Source organism: Alternaria metachromatica (genome assembly GCF_023757995.1).
Source record: "Alternaria metachromatica strain BMP 0045 chromosome Unknown scaffold_14, whole genome shotgun sequence".
NCBI lineage: Eukaryota > Fungi > Ascomycota > Dothideomycetes > Pleosporales > Pleosporaceae > Alternaria > Alternaria metachromatica.
Genome location: NW_026055505.1, coordinates 597,866 through 625,177, shown reverse-complemented (window position 1 = coordinate 625,177; position 27,312 = coordinate 597,866). Strand labels below are relative to the sequence as shown.

The following is a 27,312-nucleotide window of genomic DNA, read 5'->3' as shown; positions in this document are numbered from 1 at the left end:
TTTAAAATATTACTACTACTTATAGTAGATTAGAATTATAATAGCTAATTAGCGTTCTATATACTTTTTACTAGCTAGTTAGATAAACTTAGTTTTACTAAGCTAATCTATATAACTTCTCTTTTTATAGGTAATCTAGACGTAGATATTAGGCTAGCGTAGTTTTATACTTAAGTAGCTAATATAGCCTTCTATACGTAGTATAATAATATAGAAGCTAATCTTACTTAAAGAGTTATTCTTTAGACTTCTTTTTCTTTCTTTAATATTAAAGTTTATCTCTTTATCTTATAGTATACTTTTAGTACCTTCTAGACTAAGATTACTACTCTTAATTACTCTAAAGTACTTAAAGTTCTTATTTTCTATACTAGTATTAATAATAAAGTAGTAAAATTAAGAATTGTCTAAGAGTAAAGAGTAGGTTACTATAAGTAGCCTAAATTCTATCTTACTATTTCTATAAGTAAATAGCTAAATATAGTTAGTATCTAGTAAAATAGAATCTAGGTCTAGCTCTAGTAAGCTTTAATTTATTTAAGAACTAGCATCTCTAGAAGACTATAGGTTAGTAGAGTTTATTCTACTTTATAGTTTAATATTAATACTAGTACTAAAGAAGCTAATATTATTAGCTTTAGCTCTAGCTTTAGCTCTAGCTTTAGAGGTAAAGCTATTAAAATTAGTAAAAACTTCTAGAGCTTTATTTCTCTTAATTACTCTTAAAGTAAGCTTAGTAAGCCTACTTATAATATAAAGTTAATTTTCTAGCTTCTTAACGTAGACTTTAGTGTTACTTCTATTCTTCTATTACTTAAAGATCTTCTATAAAAGATCTATAAGTATATAGTTTTTATCTTACTTAATTCTGCTAGCTAAATTAAATTTTATTAAAGCTTAATTATACTTTTTAATAAGAGCTAGGCGCTTCTTTATAGCTTATATATACTTATCTAATACTATAAAATTACTATAAATAATCTCTATAAGATTAAATATAGAACGTATAGCTAGTCTTTATATATTAACTTACTTAAGCGTTAGTTCTTTAAGTTTAGCTAACACCTTTAAATATAAGTTCTTAAAGTGCTTTAATAAGTTAATAAAGGTTTTAAACTTCTTCTAAATAGATATAGATAGAATAGATAATATAAAGATATTTATCTTAGTTCTTAGCTTACTTATAAAGATATATACTATACTAAATAATTACTTACGTTTAGTATTATTATCTTTTCTTATCTTTTATATATTCCATAAGTTCTGTAGTAATTTTTTCTCTATAGACTTCTTTAGTCTAGACTTAAGTTTCTTTACTATTTTCTATTCTTTATCTACTAATATATTATTCTTAGGTATGCTCTTAATTTCTAGAAAGTATTAGTAGAATATCTAGATTGCGCTATAAAGTTACTACGTAGAAAATCTATACTAATTCTATATCTATATATAATTCTTTACTTCTATCTTTTTCTAAAACTTAGACTTTATATATAATAACTTCTTTTGTATTATTACGTTAGAAGCTTTAGAATTCTATTAATAGATAGCTTACTTCTTAGTCTTCTCTTTTCTACGCTACTCTTCTTTAATATAGTTATAGGCTACTTTCTACTTAGAAGAATTTATAACCTTTTTAATATATATATTAATCTTCTTTTAGATAGTTAAGAACTAATTTAAGTAAGCTATACTTATATTCTAATAGTCTAGCTCTCTCTACTAGAACCTTACTATTAGATATAGACCTTACTAGATCTTTTAGATTTATTCTAGATATATAGAAGGTAGTACTTTAGCTTTATAAGCTTTTCTATAGTTTTAAGCTTTCTTATCTAGAAGCTTTATATAGTTCTATTAGTTAGCTATATATTCTTTATTATTAATTTTAGAATTAGTAGATTTAACTCTATTAGTTTCTAGTTCTTTATTTGCTTTAGATATACTAGTATTATCTATAGTATCTATATCTAAGGCTTTTATCTTTCTCTTACTAGTAGCTGCGCTTACACTAGTATTATTTACTTTAGAAGTACTAGTATTATCTATAGTATTTAAAAATAAAGCTTTTATCTTTCTCTTATCTATAGCTATCTTAGCTCTCTTTATTTTTATAGTATTTTTTATTATATCTACACTACCTCTATAGATAGATAGAAGAAGACTAACTTCTAATATAATATAAAAGCGTATAGTCTAATTATATTTATAATAGTAGATATTAAAGTCTACTTAACGTTACATATTATTATAATAATTCTTACTATAATACTAGCTAGTATATAGGTAAGTCTTATAAAGTCTCTGTTTTAAATAGTTTATAGTAGTATAGTATTTAGAAATAGAAGCTAGTTTCTAAACTATACTATTAGAGAATATAGATATAAGAAAACTATACTATAGTGCTTCTAGGCGTAGAATTCTAAACTCTATTTTCTACACGCCTATATTTAGATTACTACTATACACTACTTAATAATAGATAGGTTTAGACTAGCTACTATATATGCAAGAACTATAGCTAGCTTTTATTATCTTATATTATACTTTAGCGCTATTATACTAGCTTCTATAATATACGTTACCTTACCTTTTTTATAATTAATACTAAAGTAGAAGTAGGTTTTAAACTTCTTTACACTATAGCTAACGCTATTAGCTAGTTCTCTTACACTACTATATACGCTATAGACTACCTTACTCTAGAGTTAGAATACTATATATATTTTATAATTAACTAGTACTATAATAGCTAGATTATAGTCTATAACTACTATTACTATTAGTAAATTAGAGAAGCTAGTCTTCTCTCTATTATTACTAAACGCTTCTATTAGCTTAGTAATTACTTTTAATTTCTTAGATCTTAACTATATATTAACTAAGAGTAATCTTTAGAACCTATACTATAGTAGCTAGAAATTTAACACTAGATTCTAATAGTTTAATCTAACTAACGTAAGTAGAAGATTTATTATTAAAGTTAAAGTTACTAGCTAGAATATAAAATAGTTCTTCTACGCGTAGATAGTAAAGTAATCTTATTACTAGATAGAGATAGTATTTAGTCTTAACTCTTATAGAGCACACGCGTAGTTTCTTTATAACGCCTTAGTAGATATTAGTATTATCTAAACTCTAACTATTAGTGTATATAAGCTACCTTTAGTGTACTTAATAATAAGTAAAGTAAGTATATATATAACTACTACTAGTATATTATCTATAAACTCTAGCGTTAGCTTAGTAGCTATAGCTCTATCTATCTTTAATTCTATAGATATAATAAAAAGAGTTAGCGTATAGTTCTTAGTTACTCTTCTACTTCTATAGATAGATAATAATATAATTAAATTAGTATACTATATTATATTATATCTAAGTCTTTTACGTAAGAAGAAAAGTAAAAGTAGTAATACTTAGTATAATAAAAATAAGCGTTATAGAAAGTAGCGTACTCTAGTATATAAATAGAGTAGTAGGCGCTAGTAAGAAATAGAATTAGAGAATATATAATATATAAGCGCAAAACGTAGCTACTACTAATAACTTAAGTTTAGGTCTTACTTTTAATTCTACTACTTCTTAATACTTTTTAGGCCTACTTTATAGTCTTTAAATCTCTACGCGCTTTTTATCTAATATTTTAAAGCTACCTATAATATATTTATTACTAATCTCTACTTTTAGAGAAGTTAGAAGCTTTATCTTTACTTTTATCTTTACTATTACCTTACTATTACGTTACTCTACTTTAAGAAGTACTAAGCTTAGCCTAGTTCTTAAAGAACTATAAATCTATTCTCTTACGTCTATATCTAACTTTTCTACTTTCTACTACTATTACTATCTTATAATAATAATAAAGATAATAATAAAGTCTTAATTATAAGATACCTAGAAGAATTATAGCGCCTTTAGAGAGTTACTAAGAAGCTTACTAGTTATATCTAATAAGTTTATAAGTACTTACTTCTTCTTTTATATTACTATAGAACTTACTAACCTTATAAAGTCTTAGTAGCTAAAGCTACTACTAATACTAGAAAGCTATTAAGATTCTTAGTTAGTAAGTTACGCGCGTTTCTATAGCTACATAATAATTATAGTAATAAAGGTAAGTTTTATAGTAAGACTTAACGTTATAGCTAATAGTTAGTTAGTTAAGAATGCGCGTAATCTATTAACTAAGAAGAATATACCTCTTACTATAAAGTATTACCTAAAGCATATAATAAAGCTTACTAAGTAATTCTTTAATAGATCTAATAGTTAACTATAGCTAATAGTATAATTCTATAACTAATTAGTAAGTCTAATTCTTATATTAATACTACTAAAGCTTTTAAGTTGTACTAATATCTTTAAGTATTAACTATATTATTTAAGTCTAATTTCTCTTAACGCTAGTCTTAACACTATATTAATATACTAATATTATAACTCTCTATCTTAAATATTAAACACTTTAAGTATTAAATATATACTTTAAGAAGAATATTAGTAAAGATTATTAAGTAATAGCTAAGGCTATATTATAGTTACTAACTAATATCTACCTAAGTCTAACCTTCTAGGTAAAAGTATACGTTACTATAGTAGTTACGTATATTAGAGCTTCTTAGGTATAATACTAATATAATAACTTTATACGTAGTAGAATAGATTAGCTATAATAGCGTAAGATAGTATATATATAAGTCTATATACTTATAAGAGGCCTAGTAGTTATTATAGTATCTAGAAGTATAATCTATAAGGTAGATTCTTTATATTTAATAGTATTAGTATTTAAGTAGTACTTTATATAAGTATCTTTTACTTATACTACTAGTGTTATAATCTAACTTATTACTTTCTACTCTTTATTCTTCTTTATATTAGTATATTATACTAGTTATACTTTATTAATATATCTTATACTAATTATTTAAGAGTACTACTATATACTAATAAATAATCTTTTTAGGCGCTTTAGAAATCTTCTTATACTTTAACTCTATATTAACTTAGTTTATAATCTAGTATTATATTTCTTCTAAAGTTTACTACTAACTTTATAGTATATATATAATTTACTACTAAGTAAATAACTATAATAATAAGTTAGTTTATAAAAGTAAGATTTTTAAAGAAGCGCTAACTAAGAACTACTACTATTTCTACTAATAGTAGTAAGAAGCTGCTTAAGCCTAAATCTTAGTCTTTATTTAGTAAAGAGTATTATAGTAAAAAAAGATTAGACTAGAGTAGTAAGTACTATAATAGTAGCTTACTTAGATATTATAAGAGAGCTTTATATAATAAATACTTAGATATTAGTTATTATAGTATAACTACGCTTATCTTTCTAGTTAACCTTCTAGACTAAATAAATAGAATATAAATAAGTCTACGCTTTATAATTATAGATTATATATATAAGGCGCTTAAGGTATAGTAGTGTATATAAATTCTTATTAATTAATACGCTTACGTATATATAATATTAGTATATAATTAGCTTATAGTATTTACGTAATATTAAACTATAACGTATACTATCTTATAGTCTTCTATAAATTACTCTAAATTCTCTAAACTACTAGTAATAACTATAAGATCTATAGCTACGCTATTAGCGCTAGAGTATTACCTATTTAAGTAAGTTCTAGTAGTGCTACTAAATATATTTAGTTCTAGTTAACGTACTATTTAAGTATAGTAGGCCTATTAGATACGCTCTCTAGTATCTAAAAGTTTACTATCTAGTTATCTAAACAATCTATTAGGTTTATAAGTATAGCTAGTAGTAGAAAAGTATTATTAGAGAAACTTAACGTTGTCTAGTATAATAAGTTTTAAAAGTTACTAAGCTTATACTATAGTAAGCTATATATATAAAAGCTGCTAATATAGTATAAAGTATACTAGTAGTAAAGGTTCTCTCTAGCCTTTATTTAAACTACTAGACTTATAAGTATTAGTAGCGTTTAGTTAAATAGAATAATCTAAGCTAAGTATAGACTAAGAAAGAACTAAGTAGCTTTTAGTATACTAAATAATATAGAGCCTAATAATAAAGATAGATAAAGAACGTATAAGTTCTAGAGAGAATACCTAGATAAAAGTTATAGAAACTACTTCTACTAGCGTATTTTATATTAATTCTAGTTCTTTATAGGCTTAAAGGTCTACTATACTATACTTATAAGTTCTGTTTCTTATAATATATTATAGTATAGTATAGTCTAGTGCCTAGCTCTAGATTCTAGTTCTAGAATTAGTTTTATATTAGTTTATATTATACGTGCGCGTATATATATAAACCTAAAAAATATACTACTTAAAAGTTTACTATAGCTAGCGCTTACTCTAGTTACCTAGCATTTATATAAAATACTAATCTTTCTATACGTTTTGTAGTCTCTAATTAAGATATAGTAAAAATTATTCTCTAATATTATAAAGATAAAGATAACCTATAGCTTAGAGCTACTAGTAATATTCTTTATCTCTAAATCTAAGAGCTTACGCGCCTTATATCTAGATATTATATTTAGCTTATAACTATAAAGACTAGCAAATATAGAGTTACTCTATTTCTCTCTTTTCTACTATATCTACTACCTTAGTTAATACTAATAAAGTTATTTTCTTGTCTAAAAAGATCTAAGAGATATACGTATTAGTTAGAAATAATTAATAAAGATCTAGAGAAAGATTTATCTAAGAATAAGTAGATTATACTATATAAGTATATACTAGTTAATTTAAAAAGGCGTATAGTATACGTAGAGTTAGGTAAATTAATATAATTATATATATAGTAGTAAATCTAGTAGTTTTAAGTATCTATTAGACTATATATAGCTATTATAAGAGTTAATATTCTACTCTATATCTATTCTAAGTATATAAGCTATTACGTTACTATAAGCTATTACGTTACTATAATCTAGGTTATATTAGAATATATAAGAAGCGCAATTCTACATTATAAGAAGAATAGTAATAGAATATATATTATATAAGCACTAGTATAAATTACTTAGATAGCTATCTAGATAGAGAAGTAGTATAACTAAGTAGATTAGTGCGCTATAGCCTCTATCTAGGTAGCTTTAATAGTAACTATAATACTATATACAGCCTCTACTAAGTTATCTATATATCTATTACTTATATATTCTAATATCTTAGTCTAATATCTCTATTCTTATCTAATATTTCTATATTATTATTAGGCTAGTTAAACTCTAGTCTACGCTTAACTTTATTACGCTATATATTAGGTCTAAGGTATACGCTTCTTTATAACCTATAGACTACGTATACGTAATCTAGTAGTGTATAGAATATCTATAAAGATTTATATATTATTTACTTTTCTAGTTTCTAATACTAATCTTAGTACTCTATTACTACGCAAAAAACCTAGAAAGTAAAAATAAAGATTAAGAAACTATTATACCTAGATTATAGTCTTAGTATATTCTTCTCTACTATATAGAAAGTTGTTACTACTACTAATTACTATAAGTACTCTAATTAGACTCTTTCTAAAGTAGTAGAAAGTATTAAAGCTTCTATATATAGCTAATAAATCTAGTTACCTCTAGCTATAATTAATACTATACACTCTTCTCTAACTAGTATTATATATTCTTTCTTAGCTACTATTATATACTCTTCTCTAACTAATAACTTAGCAACTATATAGAATAGTAACTACTTCTAGTACCTATTCTATTACTCTAGAGATATAAAAAAATAGATTTTTAAGAGAAAATATATAAGAATCTTACTAATATAGTACTAGAGATTATATTATAAGAATCTACGTCTAAGATTCTACCTAGAAGCTAAGAAACTACTTAAGAATTAGAAAAAGCTACTACTAAAAAAAATTATATTTAGCTTATCTACTACTAAAGTCTACGCTATATTAGGTCTTAATTAATTATAGTAGAAAAAATTTAAAGTAAGCTTCTTTTCTTATTTTATCTAATATATATTAACTCTTTTATTTAGAAGAGTGCTTTAAAAGCTTTTAAGAAAACTAAACTTATAAAAGAGTAGTAGTTATAGCTATTAGATATATATAAAAAGAGGTATAAAACTCTTCTATACACAGAATATATAGAGATAGAACTACCTAGAATATAAAATAATATATTTTACTAGTATATAAGAAGAGCTTTTATTAATTATATAGATAAAGAAAGAGTATATATTTTAAAAAAAAGAGCACGTAGAGAATTTTTACTCTTACTAGTATAATAGAGCTCTATACCTATATACTTACTATTATTATAGTATTAATATAGTTTATTTCTTTACTAGTTAACGTGTTATAGCTAATTATATATTTACTTAATAAAGAATAATTCTATAAACTATATTAAAATAGTTTTATAAGTTACTTTTGCTAAAGTTACTTCTTATATAAGAGTAATAGAGATATTCTCTATAACCTTTATTAAACTACTTATTTACGTAATTATCTATATACTTAGTATAGTAACTTATATTCTCTATCTATATAAAATAGCTTTATATTATATAATATAGACACTAACAAGACGCTATAATAATACCTTTAGTAGTAATAAAACTATAGATAATATTTAGACTTTTAACGTACTATTTAATATACTTATTCTATTCTAAATTACTAGATAGCTATACTCTATACTTAATATAGAATCTAGTATATATTAGTATTATTATCTAGGTAAAGATATTATACTAAATAAGTAGGTATATATAAAGATTAGTTAAGCTGCTTACTATATAGTTATAGACGCTCTATTAGTAATAAAGATTATTAGCTATAATATAGTTACTTATATAGCTTACTACTTCTTCTATACTATTAATATTATTATAACTAGCGTATAAGACCTATAAATACTTCTAAAGTCTTTTCTATAAATATTTAGTAAGCTTAAGCTCTATAGTAATATTTTTATTCTTTTAAGAATACTTAAGTAGATATATCTTTATTAGAATTCTAGATATTATTAGTCTTATTACAAATACTTTTATAGGCTAGCTTACTATTTTAGCTTAGTATTACACTATAGGTAACCTCTAGAAGTATTAGGTACTACGTTTATATAATATAGCTTATATATAATAGGCTTAGTAGCTCTAATAAAAGAGTATAAAATATTAGAAATTATATAAAATATAGTGTATAAGCTATAAAGATAAGATATAATAATAGACTATATAATATTATATCTTAACTAAATATCTATAATATATAGTAAAGAATAAGGTAACTTAAGAGTTATAGACTTATAAAATATATTTATTATTTAGAGCGTAACTTATTTAGCTAGTATTATAAATAATTTTACTTAACTACGTCTAATTAGAATTATTTTAGCGTTAAGGTATTTAGTTATAGTTTTCTATTACTTCTCTTACTAGGTTATATTTCTAATATCTTAAAGTATAGTTATAAAGATCTCTTTATAATCTACCTAAACTAAGAAAGCCTATATTATTATATAAAGCACTAATAGTTTTATACTATAGAATAATATTATCTAAGTTCTATTACTAGTTCTTTATAGTACTAGTAACTATAACTTATCTTACTTATAGGTAAGAGGTAGCTATCTAGAGTATTAGTAACTAGGTATTAGTAATACTATATTATTACTGCAATTAACGCCTTTAATAACGCTATCTATAATAGCTATAGAGAGAAATAAGGTAATAGAGTATATATAGTGTTTTTTAGGCTTATTAGTTAATACTATAGTTTTTCTTAATATAATGTTAGCTTTATTAAAATAAATAAACTAGAACTTTATAATTACCTACTCTACTTCTACGTAGCCTACTTATTAGTATTCTAGCTATCTAGGCGTATAATAAGTATAGCTTAAGTAATATTTTTAGACTTAATAAGAAAGAGCTTAGTGTTACTATAGTGTAGACTTTCTTTTAGAGTAATATATAGATATAGCTTTAAATAGAACACTAATAGAAGACTAAAAGTAATCTATAGATAATAATAAGAATAATTAAAATTATATATATTATAAGTCTAGATAAAAGTAAATAGATTGTATAAGTTACTTTTAAGTAGCTTAGGTTTTTATAGCTAGAACTTATAGATATAGTAAGATACTAGAAAGTAGAATAAAGATACTAGGTTATTAATAGTATATATTATATTATAGTAATGTATAATCTACTTCTTTTAAAGAGTATATATAGTCTTATACTACGCTATAGTTATATAGTAATATAGTATCTAGTATACTATATATTAACTTAATTTCTAACTTTAGTAATAGTTTTTAGAAGTAAGGCTATAAAACCTAGTCTCTATGTCTTATTATAGTACCTAAATTATAAAGGTATATATAGCTATTACTTATATAATACAAAGATAATAATTATTAAGCTTATCTATTATTAGTCTTATAAAGATTACTAGCTTTTCTAATAATAATATTACGCACAAAAGTGTATTTACGTTAATATAGTTAGTTACTATAACACTAGAGGCTATAATAGAGCCTAAAGAAGTAAGAGTATATAATTAGTTTACGTTAGATTTAAAAGAAAGCTATAAAGATAAAGTAATATACATAATAATATACTATCTAAGAATCTAAATAACTTATATAGTCTTTATAATATATATAAGCCTAGGCCTAAACTTAGTAAATAAGTAAGTTAAGATCTAGAGAGACTAAGAAAACTATACCTCTTTATCTTAATAGTAATTATATATAAGTATTTTCTCTTCTCTTTATACTATAATATAAACTTAAGTTTAAGAAAAGATTATATAATACTTAAAAGCTTATAAGCCTTCTTTACTAAAGAGTATAAACTAATAGATTCTATTCTAGAGGTAGAAGCCTATATAATAGAACTATAGTATATTAATAATAGCTTTAGCTAGTTACGTATTAACGTATATAGTAAGAAATAGTATCTATATACTAAATAATTTCTAGAAACCTAAATAGTAGCTTAAATACCTTTCTCTTACTACTATACTCTATATCTTAGTAATAGTATCTATATATATAAAAGGCTAGTAGCTATAGTTTAGTAGATACTTTAGTCTACTTAATAATAGAAATAATAGTATTCTATAGTAGGCTTTTAGTATATAGAAGAGAGTAGTCTATATTAAATAGTAGGTTTATATTAGGTTCTACTATAAATATTTCTAGAAAGTTTAGTACTATAGAATAATTAAACTCTATAGTAGATAGTGTTTATAGAATTAAAATATATAGTATCTTTACTTAGCTACTATTAAGTAATAGCTTAGAGAATTTAGTAGTAATTACACTAGACACGTAGGCTATATACTCTTAGATTAATAATATATACTAAGACGTTAATAAGAAAACTATAAACTATAATACTATTTACTTATAGTTTAATTATAGTTAAGTTATAGATCTATACGTTACTAAGTGTCTTAATTTCTATATACACGCTAGCTCTAAACAAGTGTAAATATTAACTTAAAAGAAGAAAGAAAACATTCTTTTTATTTAATAGCTAGATAGAGTTAAAAATACTCTAGTATTTATATATAAGCTACTTAATACTACTAAAAGCTTAGCTTAACTATATATTAATAATATAGTCTAAACTATCTATAGGTAAGCTAGCTTACTAGTTATTATTAGCTACCTTTCTTACGCTCTATTATTATAAGAGCTTATAGAACTATACTTAAGAAATAAGTTTTTTACGTACTTTACATAAGCCTAATAATTCTCTACACTTAGTAGACTATTTATTATAAAGAAAGAGCTATATTTTATATTTCTAATTTTCTACTAGAGGTAGAGTAGCGCACTTTCTACTATATAAGTAAAAGATATAACTTAAGAGTAGAATAGGTTTATTACTTACTAAAGTTATATAGAAAAGATAATAGAAAGTGTATAAAAGTATAGTATAGCGTAATTTAAGTAATTTATAAACTATACTACTCTATAGTAGCTTTTAGTAAGAGTAATAATTACGTATATGTTTTACTCTAAAGTTTACTAAAAGGCGCTTTCTACTAATAATACTTATACTATAAGTATATTTTCTATTTACTAAAGCTTATATACTAGTATAGAGAATAGTTTTAGAGTCTAAGTTTTAAGTTTTTATATCTAATCTAGAGTCTTTACGCTATAGCTATATAGACGCGCTTATAATACTAGAGCTAGTACTTATAATATAAAGCCTTCTTCTACCTTTTAGCTTAGTGCTATAGCCTACTTTCTATAGCTCTTAATTCTATCTATAATTACTTAGTTTACTCTATCTATTAAATCTACGTTTAAAGCTACGCTAACTAAGGTATTTCTTTACTAGTAGTAGCTAGAAGAAGCACGCGTAGCTAGCTACTAGTAAGTAAGCTAATAAGCTTATAATATAATATACTTATTACTACTACTAAGATATATTCTACTTATAAAGTAGAAATTAAGATATAGTTAACTTAATAATACTAATATAGTATATAGTAGACCTATAAGTATTATTCTAGAAAAGATTCTTTTATATAATATTTAGGTCTTTATAATTATTAAGATATCTATTTATTTAGTATAGCGCTAACTAATCTAAGAAACTATATCTACGCGTAAGAAGCTCTCTTATAGAATCTTTACGTCTAGTATAAAGTAGAACTATAATAGCGTAGTAAGTGTTAATTTATAGAACTATTAAGATATAATACTAAGACTAGTTAATAAATTATAGGCTAATAATAGAATTAATATTAGTATTTAGGTATATAGTAGTAACCTTACTACTATATCTTTCTACCTACTATACTACTTTTATTTCTCTACTTTATATTCTAGAATACTACTTATAATTACTATATTAATAACTTTCTTCTAAATTTATATTACGTTAGCGTGTATATACAATAGAGTAAGAAGTAGTAGATATTAGATTCTAGTGCTATCTAGAAAGTTAGATTAACTAAATTATATATATAAAATTACTTATTAATATAAATTACTATATATATCTTAGCTTTAGCTACTTAGTAGAGTTAGCTTACCTTATAAAGTAAGGTTTTAAAATAGCTCTAATAGTGCGTAGCTAGAAGATATATATATAGAACTCTTCTATTCTATAGAGATAGTTAGCTTAATTAAGATACTTAGAAAAAAAAATGTAAGTGTACTATCTTAAGTATAACTCTATATATATCTCTTATAGTCTAAGTACTATCTATTATAGCTTTATTATTATTTATTATTACTCTATCTAGCGTAGATACTATATCTTAGTGTTAAGAATATAGGTATAGTCTAGATAGAAGTATATCTAATAACTAAATAATACTACGCGCTTATAATTTAAGATACTATTAAGAGAAAGCGTTCTAAGAAATAGTATAGTCTAGTTACTTAAGAATACTATATAATTAAGATTCTAGGCGTTAACGCTAGATATCTCTAATAAGAAGCTATTTAGATAACTTAGATATATCTAAAAGCTTATATAGAGAGAAATATTATAAACTTAAGATTAAATAGGTAGACACCTATTACTTAGTATCTAGTAGAGCTAGAAGAGTTAAAAGTAATAGAAAGCGTAATAGTATAAAAGATAATAGAAAAGCTAATAGAATTGTTAAGAAGCTCTAGAAGGCTTACTTCTAGAGTTTAGCGTAGTAACGCGTAGACCTCTTATTAGGTAGAGATATACTTATAAAAGTAAGAAGTAGAGTAATTAGAGTTTATATATTTAGCTAATTTATTAAATACCTTTAATATAGAATAAGCTATCTCTTAATCTTCTATTCTTATTACTAAGGCGCCTATAACTTAATTCTTATCTTTATCTCTACTTAGGTGTTATAACACTACTAACTTTAAGCGCTAGATAGGCTATTCTACTTTATATATTATAACCTACTACACTTATATAAAGTATATTATTAATATTAGTATTAGATAAGCTTTATAAACTATTAGCTATATTAACTATACTATCTTTAGAATTCTCTAGGTCTTTAGCTACTTTGCACTTTTCTATTAACTATTAAGAGCTAAATAGTAGTATACTATATATAGTTTCTACGTAGCTCTAGAAATTAGTTTTAGACTTTAATATACTTTTATAGTATAGATATAAACAAATAGATAGAAAAGCTTCTAGTTATATAAGATACTTTTATATATATATATATAGATTATTTACGCTATTAAACTATAAGAAGTAATTAGGTAAAAGCGTATAACTATTACCTAAGTATAAGAGGTAATACGCTACTACTATAACTATACTATTAGTTTAGATTAGTCTATAGAAATTACTAAGCTCTAGAAAATACTAAAGTTTAAGATATTAAACCTACTACTAATTAGAGTAGCACTATTTATTATACTTATAATAGTAGTATATTCTTATTAGTATAGTCTATTTATTAGAGACTTAGTACTAATTAGAAATATAATAAGTAAGCATCTTATAGCTAGTAAAAATAGAATAATAAGTATTCTATAAGCACTAGTAAGTGCGTATCTTTTATAGATATTTTATTATATAAAAAGAGCTTACTTTATAAGTTCTTCTATAAAAGCTATACTTATAATTATTCTAAGTATAATAGTAGACTATAGAGAACTACTCTTCTATATATTACTATGCATTTTATATATATTATCTATAGATATAATCTAGTAAATACTTATTTATATAGTCTAGTCTTAATCTATCTTTATTAGTAGTTAAAGGTAACGCTTTATACTTTGTACGTACCTTTTCTTATTATTATAGAAGTATTTACTATATACGCTATAACTTATATTCTTAGTAGATAAAGTAGAAGCGTAATAGTATTATTTCTTATCTACTATAGAAAGATTTACTATTAGCTTAAGTATATTATAAAGTAAAACCTTAGTAGTTTTAGCTATAACGTCTAAGTTATTAGTTATTAAGTTATAATTAGAGTATATTAGTTTTATAATAGTCTTACGTTTAGACTTAAATTTCTATAAAGCTTATAGATATTATAATAGAGATTATATAGGCTACTAGCTTATACTATATATAAGCGTTAATACTATTATAAAGAGAGTAATATAGTCTTTATTAAAAAAAGCCTTATAGTATTTATAATATATAACTAGTTATAATTAATATTAGATTATAAATTACTAGCTTAGAGTAAGGTCTAATAGCGTAACTACTAGAGTAGCTTTATTAGTGCCTATAGCTTTTAAAATACTAGCATAATTAGTAAGCTAAGACCTAGAAGATATTAGTATAAGAAGGTTTTACTTTAATATTATAGAAGTATTCTTATTAATAAGTTTTATTCTTTAATCTTATCTATAAACTATTAATTAACTATTAATTCTAACTATTCTAGAGATGTAGTATAAGAACGTATTATTATTAGAATAGCCTATTAGTAATCTTCTCTAAGCTAGTGTTATAGTTTCTACTAATGTATTAGCTATAGATAAAGAATTATAGTATATCTTACACTACTTACTCTTAACTACTTTAGTATATACCTAATAGAAGTAATATATACTTAGCCTATCTTTATATTTAGCTTATTATCTAATTCTTTTAAGTATATTATTAAAATAGTTATAGAAGAGAATATTAGTTTTAGAAACTAAGCTAGTATTAGAGATACTTTAAAGAATAGGTCTCTCTTTTATATTAGACTTATAGTAATATTTATAAAATAAACTACCTAGTTATAGCTTTATATTCTTAATATCTTAAAAGGTATTATAGTTTTTAAATACTCTATCTACTAGAGCTAGTGTAATAAAATATGTAACTAGATATATAGATTATATAGTAGTTTTCTTATATAGAAGTATAATAAGTCTAGTTATTTTAGTAATTAGATTTATAACTTTATAAGTACTTTACTTATAAATATTTTTTATTATTATAGTATTCTTTCTAGTTACGTAACTATAGATGTAGAAGATAGCCTACGTATATACTATTATAATAATATATAAGATTAATATTACTATATAGTAGTTCTTTATTACTATCTTTCTAAGTAGCTAATTTAATAAACTTACTTAGGTAGCTACTTATAAGAGTTATAAGTATAATAAAAAAGGCTAGCTATAGACGTACGCGTAGGTATAAAAACTAATATTTATTATATAACTATAGAAATTATATTAGATTCTTAGCTACTAGTAATAAAGTAATAGGCTTAGTATAAGTATTAGTTATAATACTTTTACTTAAGATAAGATCTTTTATAACGCTCTCTAACTTCTTATTCTCTATTAAGTTATACTAATAACTAGTATATAACTTAATTACCTACTTAATTAATAATAGGTAATTTTGTATAGTTATATCTATAATATTCTTATTAAGCTAGCTAGTTCTACTACTTATAAGCTAGTAAAGAAATATTTAGATATAGTATATACTTAGTGCTAGCCTAAATATAGAGTATATAGGTTTCTAAAAAATAGTCTTAGAAAATCTAGTATATTAGCTAAAAATCTTTATTATAGACTAGCTTTAAGCTTACTCTTTTTAAAGCTTAATAGAGTACTTATAGTTTTTAAAGCTTAAGAGAATTAATATCTTTTTAATATTTTTCTTTATAAGTAAAGCTAGTGCTTTCTTAAGCTAAATAAGAAAGCGTAAGTATATAATATTAGCTTTATTCTTCTTTTTAAGTAGTATAGTAATAAGTCTAAAAAGAGAGCTAAAAAGACTATAGAATGTATAACTAAGTAATACGCAACTAAGTAATATATAACTAAGTAATACATAACTAAGTAATATATAATAAAGTAATATATAATAAAGTAATATATAAAAGATATATAATATAACTATATAAAAAAGAGAAAAGTAATAAAAAGAGCTTTATAAGCGCTATTCTTATTAAAATACTTAAAATAGTAAGTATATTAGATAAATATAAAATATTATAAGTCTATTAATTATTATTAGTAAGGTTAATATTATAGATATAGTAATAGAGTTATAAAACTTAATTACTAAATATAAAAAAATTAATAAGGTAGGTACTTACTACATAAGAGATAATTAGGCTTTTTATTTACTTAGCTATATATAAGCATAATACTAGCAGATTAGTAGTTAGGTAAGTAACTACTAGCGAATCCCCGCTGTTGTATGTTTTTGCCTTCTTTTTTGCTCTTTTTTGCTCTTTTTTGGTGACCTAGGTGGGAGAATGCGCGGGTGTGAAGATGGGGAGGATGGAGAAAAGAAGGCGAGAGGGGGGTGCGGGGGTTGGCAAGAGTCAATGGTTGTGTGACATGCCATGTACGAAGGGAGGTTGGATGCAGCTCGTATGTAATGTCATGATTTCATTTTAGTCTTCGGATTGTCAGTGGGTTTGTCGTGGTGAGACCAGTGGTTGGATAGTGCTGGATGAGACTCGTCCCTCCCTTCTCGTCCACTCTCGCATACCAGTAGCCAGTATCACAATCTCTCACGCCCATCATCTTTATCCTCCTTTACTAATCCGAGAGTCCCAGCCCTGACCGCCTTGTGAGCAGCGCACTGAACGCATTAGCCTCCATATCGACAATATCGAGACTCGATAGCAGTTGGCAGCGGAAGACTCACCCAGACGAGAACCCCTTCAGGGATCTTGACCAATGCTCAACTTGATAGACACATCAAGATCAATAGAGAAGCAGGTCTTGGTGCCGTAGATCGGGAGAAGAGTGAAACCGCCGCCGCAATCGGGCTTGGGGTAGGTGTTCACTGTGACCACCAACGTTAGCCTACTTCTGTTAAGAGTGCATGAAATGGAGACATACAAGCGTTATACTTGATATCCCCATCCTTGCCCACAACCCTGATGCTCTTTACCCCATCAGAAAGCCCATAACAGACATTTGGATCAATCCAGAGGAACTCGTAGGCGCCGCCGCATTCGGCTTCTTTGAAGGTCTGGGCGCGGACTTGGGTTTGGACGCTGGGGTCTGCGGTGGTGGTGGGACTGGGTGTGGACGTGGCGCTGGCCGCGGCGCTTCCCAAGAGGGCGCATAGGAGAATAGTGGTGAACATGGCGGCGAACATGTTGGTGGGGAGATTTTTGGCGGTGATTCGTGAGTTGGAGTCGGGGGTGCGAGCGAGGAGGGTGGTGTTGGTGTGTTGTGTGAGATGGTTTGGTTTAGTGGGTGTGGGTGATCGGAGTGAGTGATTGATGTGCGTGCGATGGTCTGGTTTGGTGGGTGAGTGAAGTGAGAGTGAGTGAGTGCGTCTGGTTTGTTCTGCTTGAACAACCCGAAGAGCATTGGCAAAGGAAGAAGAAAGGAATGAAGAGTAAGCGAGCTGTTTATAACACCCGCTTTCCGTCCTCGAAAGCTGAGCAATTTACGTGGTTATCTGATGCAAACGCACTGAGGTGAAAGAGTCAGGGAAAGCGACGCCCGACCGCGCGTCCTTAGACGAAGGCACTCGGTGAGGCAGTCGCGGCCCTCGATGCGGGGTCAGGATTGTGAGGAAGTCGCGTTTGCGGTGAGGGCGCGGAAGGTGCGATTGGCTGGTACTCAAGGTACAAACGCACGGTAGGGGGGATGTGGATCACTGGCGTTGTGGTAATTGGAGTGACGATATCCGGCGGCATGGATGTACTAAGAGTGTAAGAGTGAGATTTGTCTAGCCGGCGGCGGTGAAAGTGATGTTGAAGGAAGGCAGTGGGGAAGAGATGAAGTGAGGTGACTGGGGAGATCGGGTCACAGTCACACAGTGGAGAGATTGTGTGTCGCGGACGGATAGCGGCAGAAGCGCTGAGCAACATGGGATAGATAGGTCAAGAGTTGTTACACGGAAATGCTGGACACAGGGTAACATCAGATATGGGTAGCGGGTATATGGCGCGAGTCCTTGAAGTAACAAGAAAATCGATAGCATGGTTTGCGGATACGCGTGTCTCAACGCCTCCCATGATACCCATCTCCTCACTCATTAACAGGCTTCGCCCCCAACATCCACCCAATCCCACTCGCAAGCGCCCCCGTCGCAGCATTAGCTACCATATCCCTCCTCCTTACCCTTTCCTGCGCATCGATACTACCCGTGTCACTGCCATCCATACTAACCCTGCCAGACCGCGGTTCCGTACTCGGCGCAACCTGCATACTCCCACTACTACTCCTGAGCGGAAACGCCGTCTTCGAAAACGCGGCCGCAGCACCCCTCGCCACATCAAACAACCCCATTGGCGATTCTTCTACAGCGCCGCGGCCTACTTCACGGCGCTGCGGCTGCACGGTGATGGAGTCGAGGTCGAAAGCGCCGGGCAGTTTGCGGTCGGCGGCGTCGTTGAAGCGTTCTTCGGCTTCGGTTTCTTGGGCGAGGAGGTGCATCATTTCGGCTTCGCATTGCTGCCATACGCCGAGGACTTCCTCGAGGTGGTTGGGTGGGGCTAGCAGAAGGGCCTGCGAGAGGAGTTCCATGCGTTGTTCTAGGCGGCGGAGGTCGGGGCGTGCGGCGTTGCTGGCTTGGGTCCAGGAGGTGGATGACGAGAGAGAGGTGTTGTGACGGCCGGCGCGGAGGGCGGCTCGCCAGGCTACGTCTTCGGCGTCGTCGGAGTGGTCTTCTGTTTCTGTGGTTCCGAAGGAGAAGAAGTTTGAGGAGGTTGGTGGCGTTGGCGACGGTGTTGAGGGGGCTAGTCGATTGACCACGTATGAGTAGGCTGTCTCAAAGTCGTCTTCTTCCAATGCAGCCTCGACAGCCATGCCAATCACTCGTTGCTCCGCCGCGGATTTCTTCCGCTCGATCGTGGCGGCGTCCGTTGGCACGTTTCCTGCTTCCTCGTCCATGATGGTTGAGGGCATGGCGACTACCAAGTTCTGGCCGATCGAAACCAGATCGTCGAGCTTGGTGTAGCTACCACTATTTTGCGATAGCAGCTTGTGCACCAACGACAGCGGATTGTGGCTCACTCGAATATTAACCGGCTGGAAAGGAACGCCATGCTGGAGTATGAGCGAGTAGAATGACATGGCGTGTGTTGCTGTGAGCAGTGCTTGGAACCGACGGAATCGCGACGAGGAAGAGAAGTGGGGAGTGAAAGCATTGATAATATCAGCCGCACGCTTCATGCCACCCCTGTTGCGATTACCGTTGCTTGCGTTGTCGTAGTGGTGCATGGCAGAGGATAGCACGACTTGTTCCACATCCGAGGAGAGCAGCGGCTGCTCGCCAAATCCTGGTTTGATGTACAGGTCTATCGCGAGGGGAAAGTGGTTGCTTTCCAAAAGAGCCTTTAGTACCTCCGTTTCCAGCGTCTTCCGTTCTAGCAAACCAAAGACACCTTGGGCTTTTCGGTCGTCGTCGTGGTAGTCGGTACCCCAGTTCCAAAGCCACAGCAACTTTGACCGAATAGTGGCCCATTGTTCGCTGTCTTTCTTGGAGCCGCCGTTCAGTGTGTGCAGTATCTTTTGGAGTAATGATAGCTGTTCGGCGTAGTCGTCCCGCAGAGACATTTTCGCAATCTCCCGGATAGATACTGGTTGTTGCAAGGTCGATAGGACACACGATGAGAAAATGATGAGCTCAATGATGCGAAACGCTTCAGCGCCAGGCTGTGTGATGACATTGTCGGAATCCAGTAGACGATCTTCTCTCAGTAGAGTAGTAGTCGAGTCCTGGAGCAGAGGATCCTTCAGGTCGTAGCTGGGTAATAGCGCGACACCGATACTGAGGTCTGGAGGAGGGTCGTAGTTCAGGAGCGTGCATATCCTCGTCAAGAGCGAATGCGCAGTTTGTAACGATGTGATGTCACTCTTATCGACCAGGTAGAGACATGCGAGCGCCGTGCGTGCATACTTCATCTCCAGCTGCCGCTGTTGTTGGTCATCGACGTAGTCTCGTCCTTCTTCGTAACCACCAAGGTCCATATCCTCAGGGCCATCCCAGTCGGAGATGGCTGCCGTGACAAGCGCCAAGTGCTCCTTCGATGCATGTAGCAGCCATTGGAACAGACAATCCCAGTCGTCTGGTTCCCGTGCTTGATCCTGGGCGATCGACGCTCTCCGACCTTCATGTGTAATCTTCCGCCTCTTGCGGTCATTCGCTCCACACAGCCATGGGGCCACTACACCCTTCAGATCCCGTGCCGCGTTGTGTGTATTGACATCGGTCGCGCTTCGAGCGTGGGAGAGTTGGTAATCGATAGCACGTCGTCCTTTGAGTGCTGCAAATTCGTCGAGCGTGGTTGCAGTTGATTGCGGATAGTACTCGTAGCTGAGGCGTAGGAGTGGGAGGACGGTCGATATGAACCACGTGCGTAGGTATTCGGAGTGGCCCAGAAAGGGGACCACAAGTTGCGGCACGAGATCCAGTAGACCTGTCTGCGCGTCTATCCGGTGGGCGCGGTGTATGAGGAAGTGGCTGAAGAGGTCCAGCTCACTTTCTTCCGAATAAAGAGGATGTACTACGGGCGGCAGATCCAGCGCATGTCTCCTCTTCTTCGCCCGTGAATTCGAGAGTTGTTCCACCGATGTTATGTCTAGCGATGCCGCGGGATTCTCGCCGGGATACCGCGATCCAGTCGCCAGATCATGGAGGTATTCGTAATACGACGCCGGGTCGCTCTCTTCGGGGAGGTAGTTGAGGAGAATGCTCAGGGTGAGCTCGAGCGGCAGATCCCCGTCCCGGAGTGCTGTCAGCGCCCGCAGCGCTGGGATGTTGGATTCGGTGGCATATTGTACGGCGAGGAGCACACAGTGTGGCTGCGACAGTTGCGACAACTTCTGCAGGGCGGCCATGTCCAGGTTTTGCGGGCTGCTATCGGGATTCGACTTTCATCGTTGACGTGAAGCTTGGAAAGGACACGCCCGCAATGCGACAATTCGCTACGTCAACCGCCAAGCCCCGCTCTCGGGGGTCCGCTCTCAGGCAGCCTTGCACCATCATACCTGCATCACAACACAAGACAACGATCTAGATTGCGCTTCATCAATACCGCTTAATACAGCTCGTCATACGAATAGCAGAGGTCACCAATGTCCATCACGTCGCTGATCTTTGCATCCCAGCCATTATAACCCAGCGAAAGCGGAAAGTCAAGTGTTACATTGCCGCCCTGCGCATTATCCCAATCTTGCAGCACCATCGGCCCAGATATGTCGCGCAATCTATTCCCCAGGTCCCTCGCCTGCCATGACCACCAAACGCGGTCCAGATTGGCATGATGGAGAAAGAAGATGGGGTCGGCAGGCGATGCGAACGGATCACCCATCTGCCCAAAGGTGCCACCAACACCGAAGCTGAGAAGACGATGTTAGCATTGCCGCAAAGATCCTACACGATAGAACACCTACTGCCCACCAGCATGAACCTGACTATCGTCCCAGGCTGGACCACCTTCCATCGTCCGCGCGAACCATTCGTAGTCCGCCTGCGCCATGACTGTGTCCAACTTATCTTTGCTCAGATACGTGGCGGCGTAGTCGGGCGCCAGGTCTCGCCGCAGACACTGGTCGTTTCTTGCAAGCGACGAAGCAGGGCCTAGATGAACCGTCATGTTCACGAGAGGCCCATCTTGTACGCACCCGCCTCCAGTCCGCCCTGGCACTTCGTTGTTCGACGTGTTGACTGGAACAAGAAGGCCGTTCCCACCAAAGCCGTACGTTGTGTCGAATATGGGCGATTGAACGAACTTGGAAGCTGGAATATCCAACGTCCAGTCCCAATACGGCTGTGCGCCATGATATCCACACTCCTCACGCAATATCTTCTCGTAATATGAGGTGAAGAGACGATGCCAGGGGAGAAAGTGACCCTTCATGGCGGTCAGCATCGTCTTGAGTGACATCATGCCGCGCCTACCACAAAATGTATGGACATCGTTTGGTTGATGTGCGTCGCAACAAGATCATCATATCGCGAAAGCGCACCTGGTGCAGCAGTGGTAGGAGTAACTGCTGGCTTTGCTAAAAGACATTGTACCGCAGCAATGTACTGCAGTTTTTCTGCATTGTCAAGAGATCGCCTAACAGGTTCGTAAGCTCCTACCTGTCTTACTTACTTTCTTCAAGGGCGGCATACCATTCTTTCCGTATTATGGGACTGCGACAGCTCGCGGGTCTTGCAGCAACTATGAAGCAGAATGCTTCCACGAAGAACGCCAATGCAAGAAGGAGTCGCATGTTACCAGCGAGCGGCGATGAGAAGTCTTGCAAGAAAACACGCTACCAGACGAGACTGTCCTCGTATATACATATTTCGACGCTCACTCAGCTGAACTTCATATACGAACTTGTGCGACGCTTTCATATAAACCAATCCAATGATGTTCCCTCGACTGAGGCTTGAGTATGCACGTCGAACCACCCAATTACCCGGTCATAAGACATGATGTCCGGGACAGCACGCAATCACGTTTTTGCGCAGCAAATTCGAACAGGAAGCATTTCGTGCTTGCGCACTTCAATATTGCCGTCGTTGTTTGCTCGTGCGAAATCTGAATTTGACCATGATTGAAACGGATGGATTAGGCCACACAAGGTGAAGGTTTTCTATATATTGTTACTGCATATATCTAGGTACGTTAATGTATAAGTAGTTTCAACTCCGCCAGCGGGAATTAATGGCGGACAGATATCTACTCGCAGTATCCTATAAGCTCCTAGACATCTTACAGTTCTTGTCTTTTAGAACACTCGCCACGTTGACTCCAGTCAAATTCAGGCATATCTGCGTGCTGCCGTAGGCCTGTACCGAGGTGCCAAGTGCCTGATCGACAGCGTTGCAAGCCCCTAGCCTAGCGTCCCCATCGTCCGACAACGCCTCCAACAACACCAACCACGACCTCTCCTCCCCAAGCTTAAGAGCGACAACCTCTGCGCTTTTCCTCACCAGAGACATCCCGCCATGAGATGCGACTGTTCATCACGCGTTGATAGTATCTAAAAACACGTTCAATCGAAACAGCAAAAGGATGGGTTGCTAGAGATTCTGGAAGCAACGGCAGTTCGCTTGCACACACCCTCGCCAAGCCAACATCAAACATGCAGCGTTTCCAGCACCGAAACAAATCTGTAGCAGCACAATATGTCGGCCCAGTCCTTGGAGTTGCAGATCAAGCTTTGAATGCCTGAGCTTGGGATAATTACTTAGATCGATGGCTGCCTGGCCTCTTTCTTGACCTCCACATCCTCTTCCTCTCCTTGTTGCTTGTACATTCTTGATACCCTGGTTCGGTCCATTCTTTGCGCGTGCGCACGTTACAATCTTTATTACATACTCATTCTTTTGCTATATTCACCCAAAATCTCCATCTCAACCAGAAATCATGTACATCGATACTGCGTCAGCGAACAGTCGGTCCTCGAGGCCTCAGATCACCATCGAGCCATCGCCGTATAATGACCGCTCGACACCGCTTATGGAGGCTTTTGTGGGACAAGAGGCTGGGACGGATGAGAGGCCGCCGCCTACTTACCTCGAAGCTACTACACCTGGTCTTTACACGAGTCGATTGAGTGGCGAAGAAGGCGCCAGGCTGCTCTCCTTTGATGGACGAGAAGCCCGCGATGCGAGTTACAAGGAAGAGCAGTACGGAAGACGGAGTCTTAGGTCGCAATGCCTCAAGAAGACATGGTTGAAGGTGGTCGGCACGGTACTTGCCATGATGCTCGTGTCTGCTATGTTGGCCCTCATGGTTGCTGCGGTATCAGTCCGAAGGGATAGACAGGTTAGTAGATATTTCCAAAGATCTACTTTATCATACTAACATACCCATCAAGAACTCTGCCACTACCTCTCTATCTTCAGCGCAGTCCGCACAGGGTGACGCCGCCCACCCCGAGGGCTTCATCGACGACGACTCCGACAAGCCCAGTCTCATCGCCGTCCCATGGCCCTCACCATCCGCCGCAGCGCCACCCACAGCACCCAAACAATCCTTCCCAATTCGATGGCCATCCAAGTGCGGAAAAGACTACAATGTCCGAACCGAACACCACGACTTTGGTCAAACAAGCGAGCTCAGCATCCAAGAAGCCGTCCACCAACTCGACGGACCATACAGAAGAGTAGCAGGCTGGATACACGTCGCAACCGCCCCTCCGGAGCAAGCCCCCGGTACCATCCAAGTAAAGACATCCTACGCCGTATCCGCCTCCGTCGACGTCAACGCCGTCCGATACGCCTCCACAGACAACAGCCTCACAATCGGCGACCCCTCCTTCCCAGACGGCTTCGACGGCGTGCGCCCCGGAAAGGCTTGCCTGGGCATGTCCGTAGTAATCTACATGGCCCCCGGCGCCACCTTGTCTAAACTACACATCGCCACCACCCACATGGGCATGCAGATCCACTCTGGCACAAACTTCACCGTCACAGACTCTACTTCCATCTCCCTGACTACCGGCACCCTCGACGCCATCGCCTTCTCCTCGCGCCAAACATACCTTTCCACCATCTCTGGTTCCATCTCCGGCGCCTACGCCCTCTCCGACCTGCTCTCCGTGAAAACCAAATCTGGATCCGTGAACATCGACATCGAGCCCCAGCCTGCCGCAGAAGGCTCCACAAACCCCGCTGTCTTCAGTGTGGATTCGCTAAGCGGCAGTATTCGAACGGATTTCAAGCGCAAACACATTCCTGAACGCGACTACCAGACCTACATCAACACGACCGTCGGTTCTGTGGATGGAACTTTCATCCACGGGTCGCGCACGGAAATTAACAGCGTGGCTGGCCTTGTTACGGCGGATCTCCTGCCGTACAAATCAGGGGATTACCAGAGCGAGATCTACACGCACACGCACTCTGGCCAGACTTCTCTCACCCTGCGCTCCCCATACAAGGCGAAGGGCGTGGCTATGTCCGGGCTGGTGAGCACGCATAAGAGCACGAGTGGTGGGTTGGATGTCACCTACCCCGAGGAATGGACGGGCAATGTAGATGGCACGTCATTGAGTGGTGCATTGCATTTGCAAGGCAAGGAGTTGGAACTTTTGGGTGAGAACGATGAGCCGGGGAAGAATCATGTAGAGGCAAAGAAGGGGGATGGCAAGAGTAGTTTGAGCTTCGATACTGTGTCTGGGGGGTGTGAGATCAAAGTTGGGAAGTTGTAGATACCTTTTGGCTTTGGTGTTGGGAATTAGACAGTACACCTCATAGATGAGATACATCACGATACATTCTACTTGCAGCCCAACTTCCCTCTCTCTCGTCAACTCAAACACGCCGTCTCTTCAATCGCGCACGCCTTCACATCAACACTAACTCTGTATACGAATATGCGACATGTCAATTCCCTCACTATAGTGATAGTGTGGCCGTCGTGGATGAGTTGTCGTCCGCGCGTCCCGCTCCCGCCAGCACCTCCCTGCCAGCCCTGTCAAAACCACTGTCTCGGCGCACATGGATGACCCCAGTTCCTTCACTTATGTTGTACACGTCGATCCCGGCTTTGGGGCAGTAGGGCTGGCTGGGGACGTTTAGGGCTGAAAGATGTGCGGTTGGGTTCGGGGGAGTTGCGACGCAGCTACGCTACACTGCGACCGGGTGTGTTGGATTAATTGAGGGTGTCATGTGTCGTTCGTGATGGAGGAAAGGGCTACGTCATGGCGTAAGGCTGAGTTTTGTGAGAGATGGTTGCAAGGTTTAAGGTAGTTCGTGAGGTGCTGGTAAGGTGCAGGGACTGGGTTGGTGGTGAATTGGTGTCTTGGTTATGTTGCGATACGCTGAGGCAGATGCGCTGTGGAACGCGCTGTGATAACAGATCTAGATATGAAATGTGGCCATGTCGAACAACATTGTCTATGACGTGTTCGAGGGGTCGCTGCAGAATCGTTTCGTACGAACCTAGCTTTTGCATGCAGAATCTGCGGTGCACGGGTGGTGTGGTCTCATATGGCGATTAAGATATGTGGTCGTGATATGCTGCTGATGATCCCCAGGTGGTAAAGCAGGGTCTCCTCTTTGGGACGATCGACGCCGCATAGGCACACTACCTGGGCGACAGGATTCCCGTTTGCGACAATCCCAAGTATGTCTGTTGTTGGCCGAGAAGTACCGGACAGATCTTGGCCTGAAAGACACGAAGCTGTGGAGATGCCATTGGCACCAGGGGGCAAGGCAATATTTACTACTAATCGCATAATGGCAGCGGCGATCTGTAGCGATTTCGAGTTCATGAGAACTGAAATCATTCATAGTCGGCGTTTTATGCTCTTTTCGAGCCACGATGCTTACTGCTTGGGGTCGTTCCTTGTGGCGCATCATCTTGAACGATCCCGCACGGCACCCGAGGCAGGGCTGTGGGAGTTCATGCTTCGGAATTCGAACTCTGGGAAGATTGCAGGTAGCCTAGGT

General features: G+C 34.4%; 4 protein-coding genes across 4 annotated transcripts; 1 reads left to right on the top strand and 3 right to left on the bottom strand.

Annotated features, from left to right (window-relative positions):
• Positions 1 to 17,611: 17,611 nt before the first annotated feature.
• J4E83_006517 (uncharacterized protein) lies at positions 17,612 to 18,054 on the bottom strand (the record flags this gene model as incomplete). Its single annotated transcript, XM_049333429.1, has 2 exons — positions 17,612 to 17,736; positions 17,793 to 18,054. 2 exons carry the CDS (start codon positions 18,052 to 18,054, stop codon positions 17,612 to 17,614), a joined length of 387 nt encoding a protein of 128 aa, XP_049187605.1.
• Positions 18,055 to 18,938: 884 nt separating this feature from the next.
• J4E83_006516 (uncharacterized protein) lies at positions 18,939 to 21,908 on the bottom strand (the record flags this gene model as incomplete). Its single annotated transcript, XM_049333428.1, has 2 exons — positions 18,939 to 21,785; positions 21,903 to 21,908. The coding sequence occupies 2 exons, from the start codon at positions 21,906 to 21,908 to the stop codon at positions 18,939 to 18,941; spliced, it is 2,853 nt and encodes a 950-aa protein (XP_049187604.1).
• A 44-nt stretch (positions 21,909 to 21,952) lies between these two features.
• On the bottom strand, positions 21,953 to 22,801 carry J4E83_006515 (uncharacterized protein; the record flags this gene model as incomplete). The annotated part of the gene is made up of 2 exons (XM_049333427.1): positions 21,953 to 22,253; positions 22,308 to 22,801. 2 exons carry the CDS (start codon positions 22,799 to 22,801, stop codon positions 21,953 to 21,955), a joined length of 795 nt encoding a protein of 264 aa, XP_049187603.1.
• A 1,479-nt stretch (positions 22,802 to 24,280) lies between these two features.
• Positions 24,281 to 26,069, top strand: J4E83_006514 (uncharacterized protein; the record flags this gene model as incomplete). Its single annotated transcript, XM_049333426.1, has 2 exons — positions 24,281 to 24,682; positions 24,735 to 26,069. 2 exons carry the CDS (start codon positions 24,281 to 24,283, stop codon positions 26,067 to 26,069), a joined length of 1,737 nt encoding a protein of 578 aa, XP_049187602.1.
• Between the last annotated feature and the right edge of the window lie 1,243 nt (positions 26,070 to 27,312).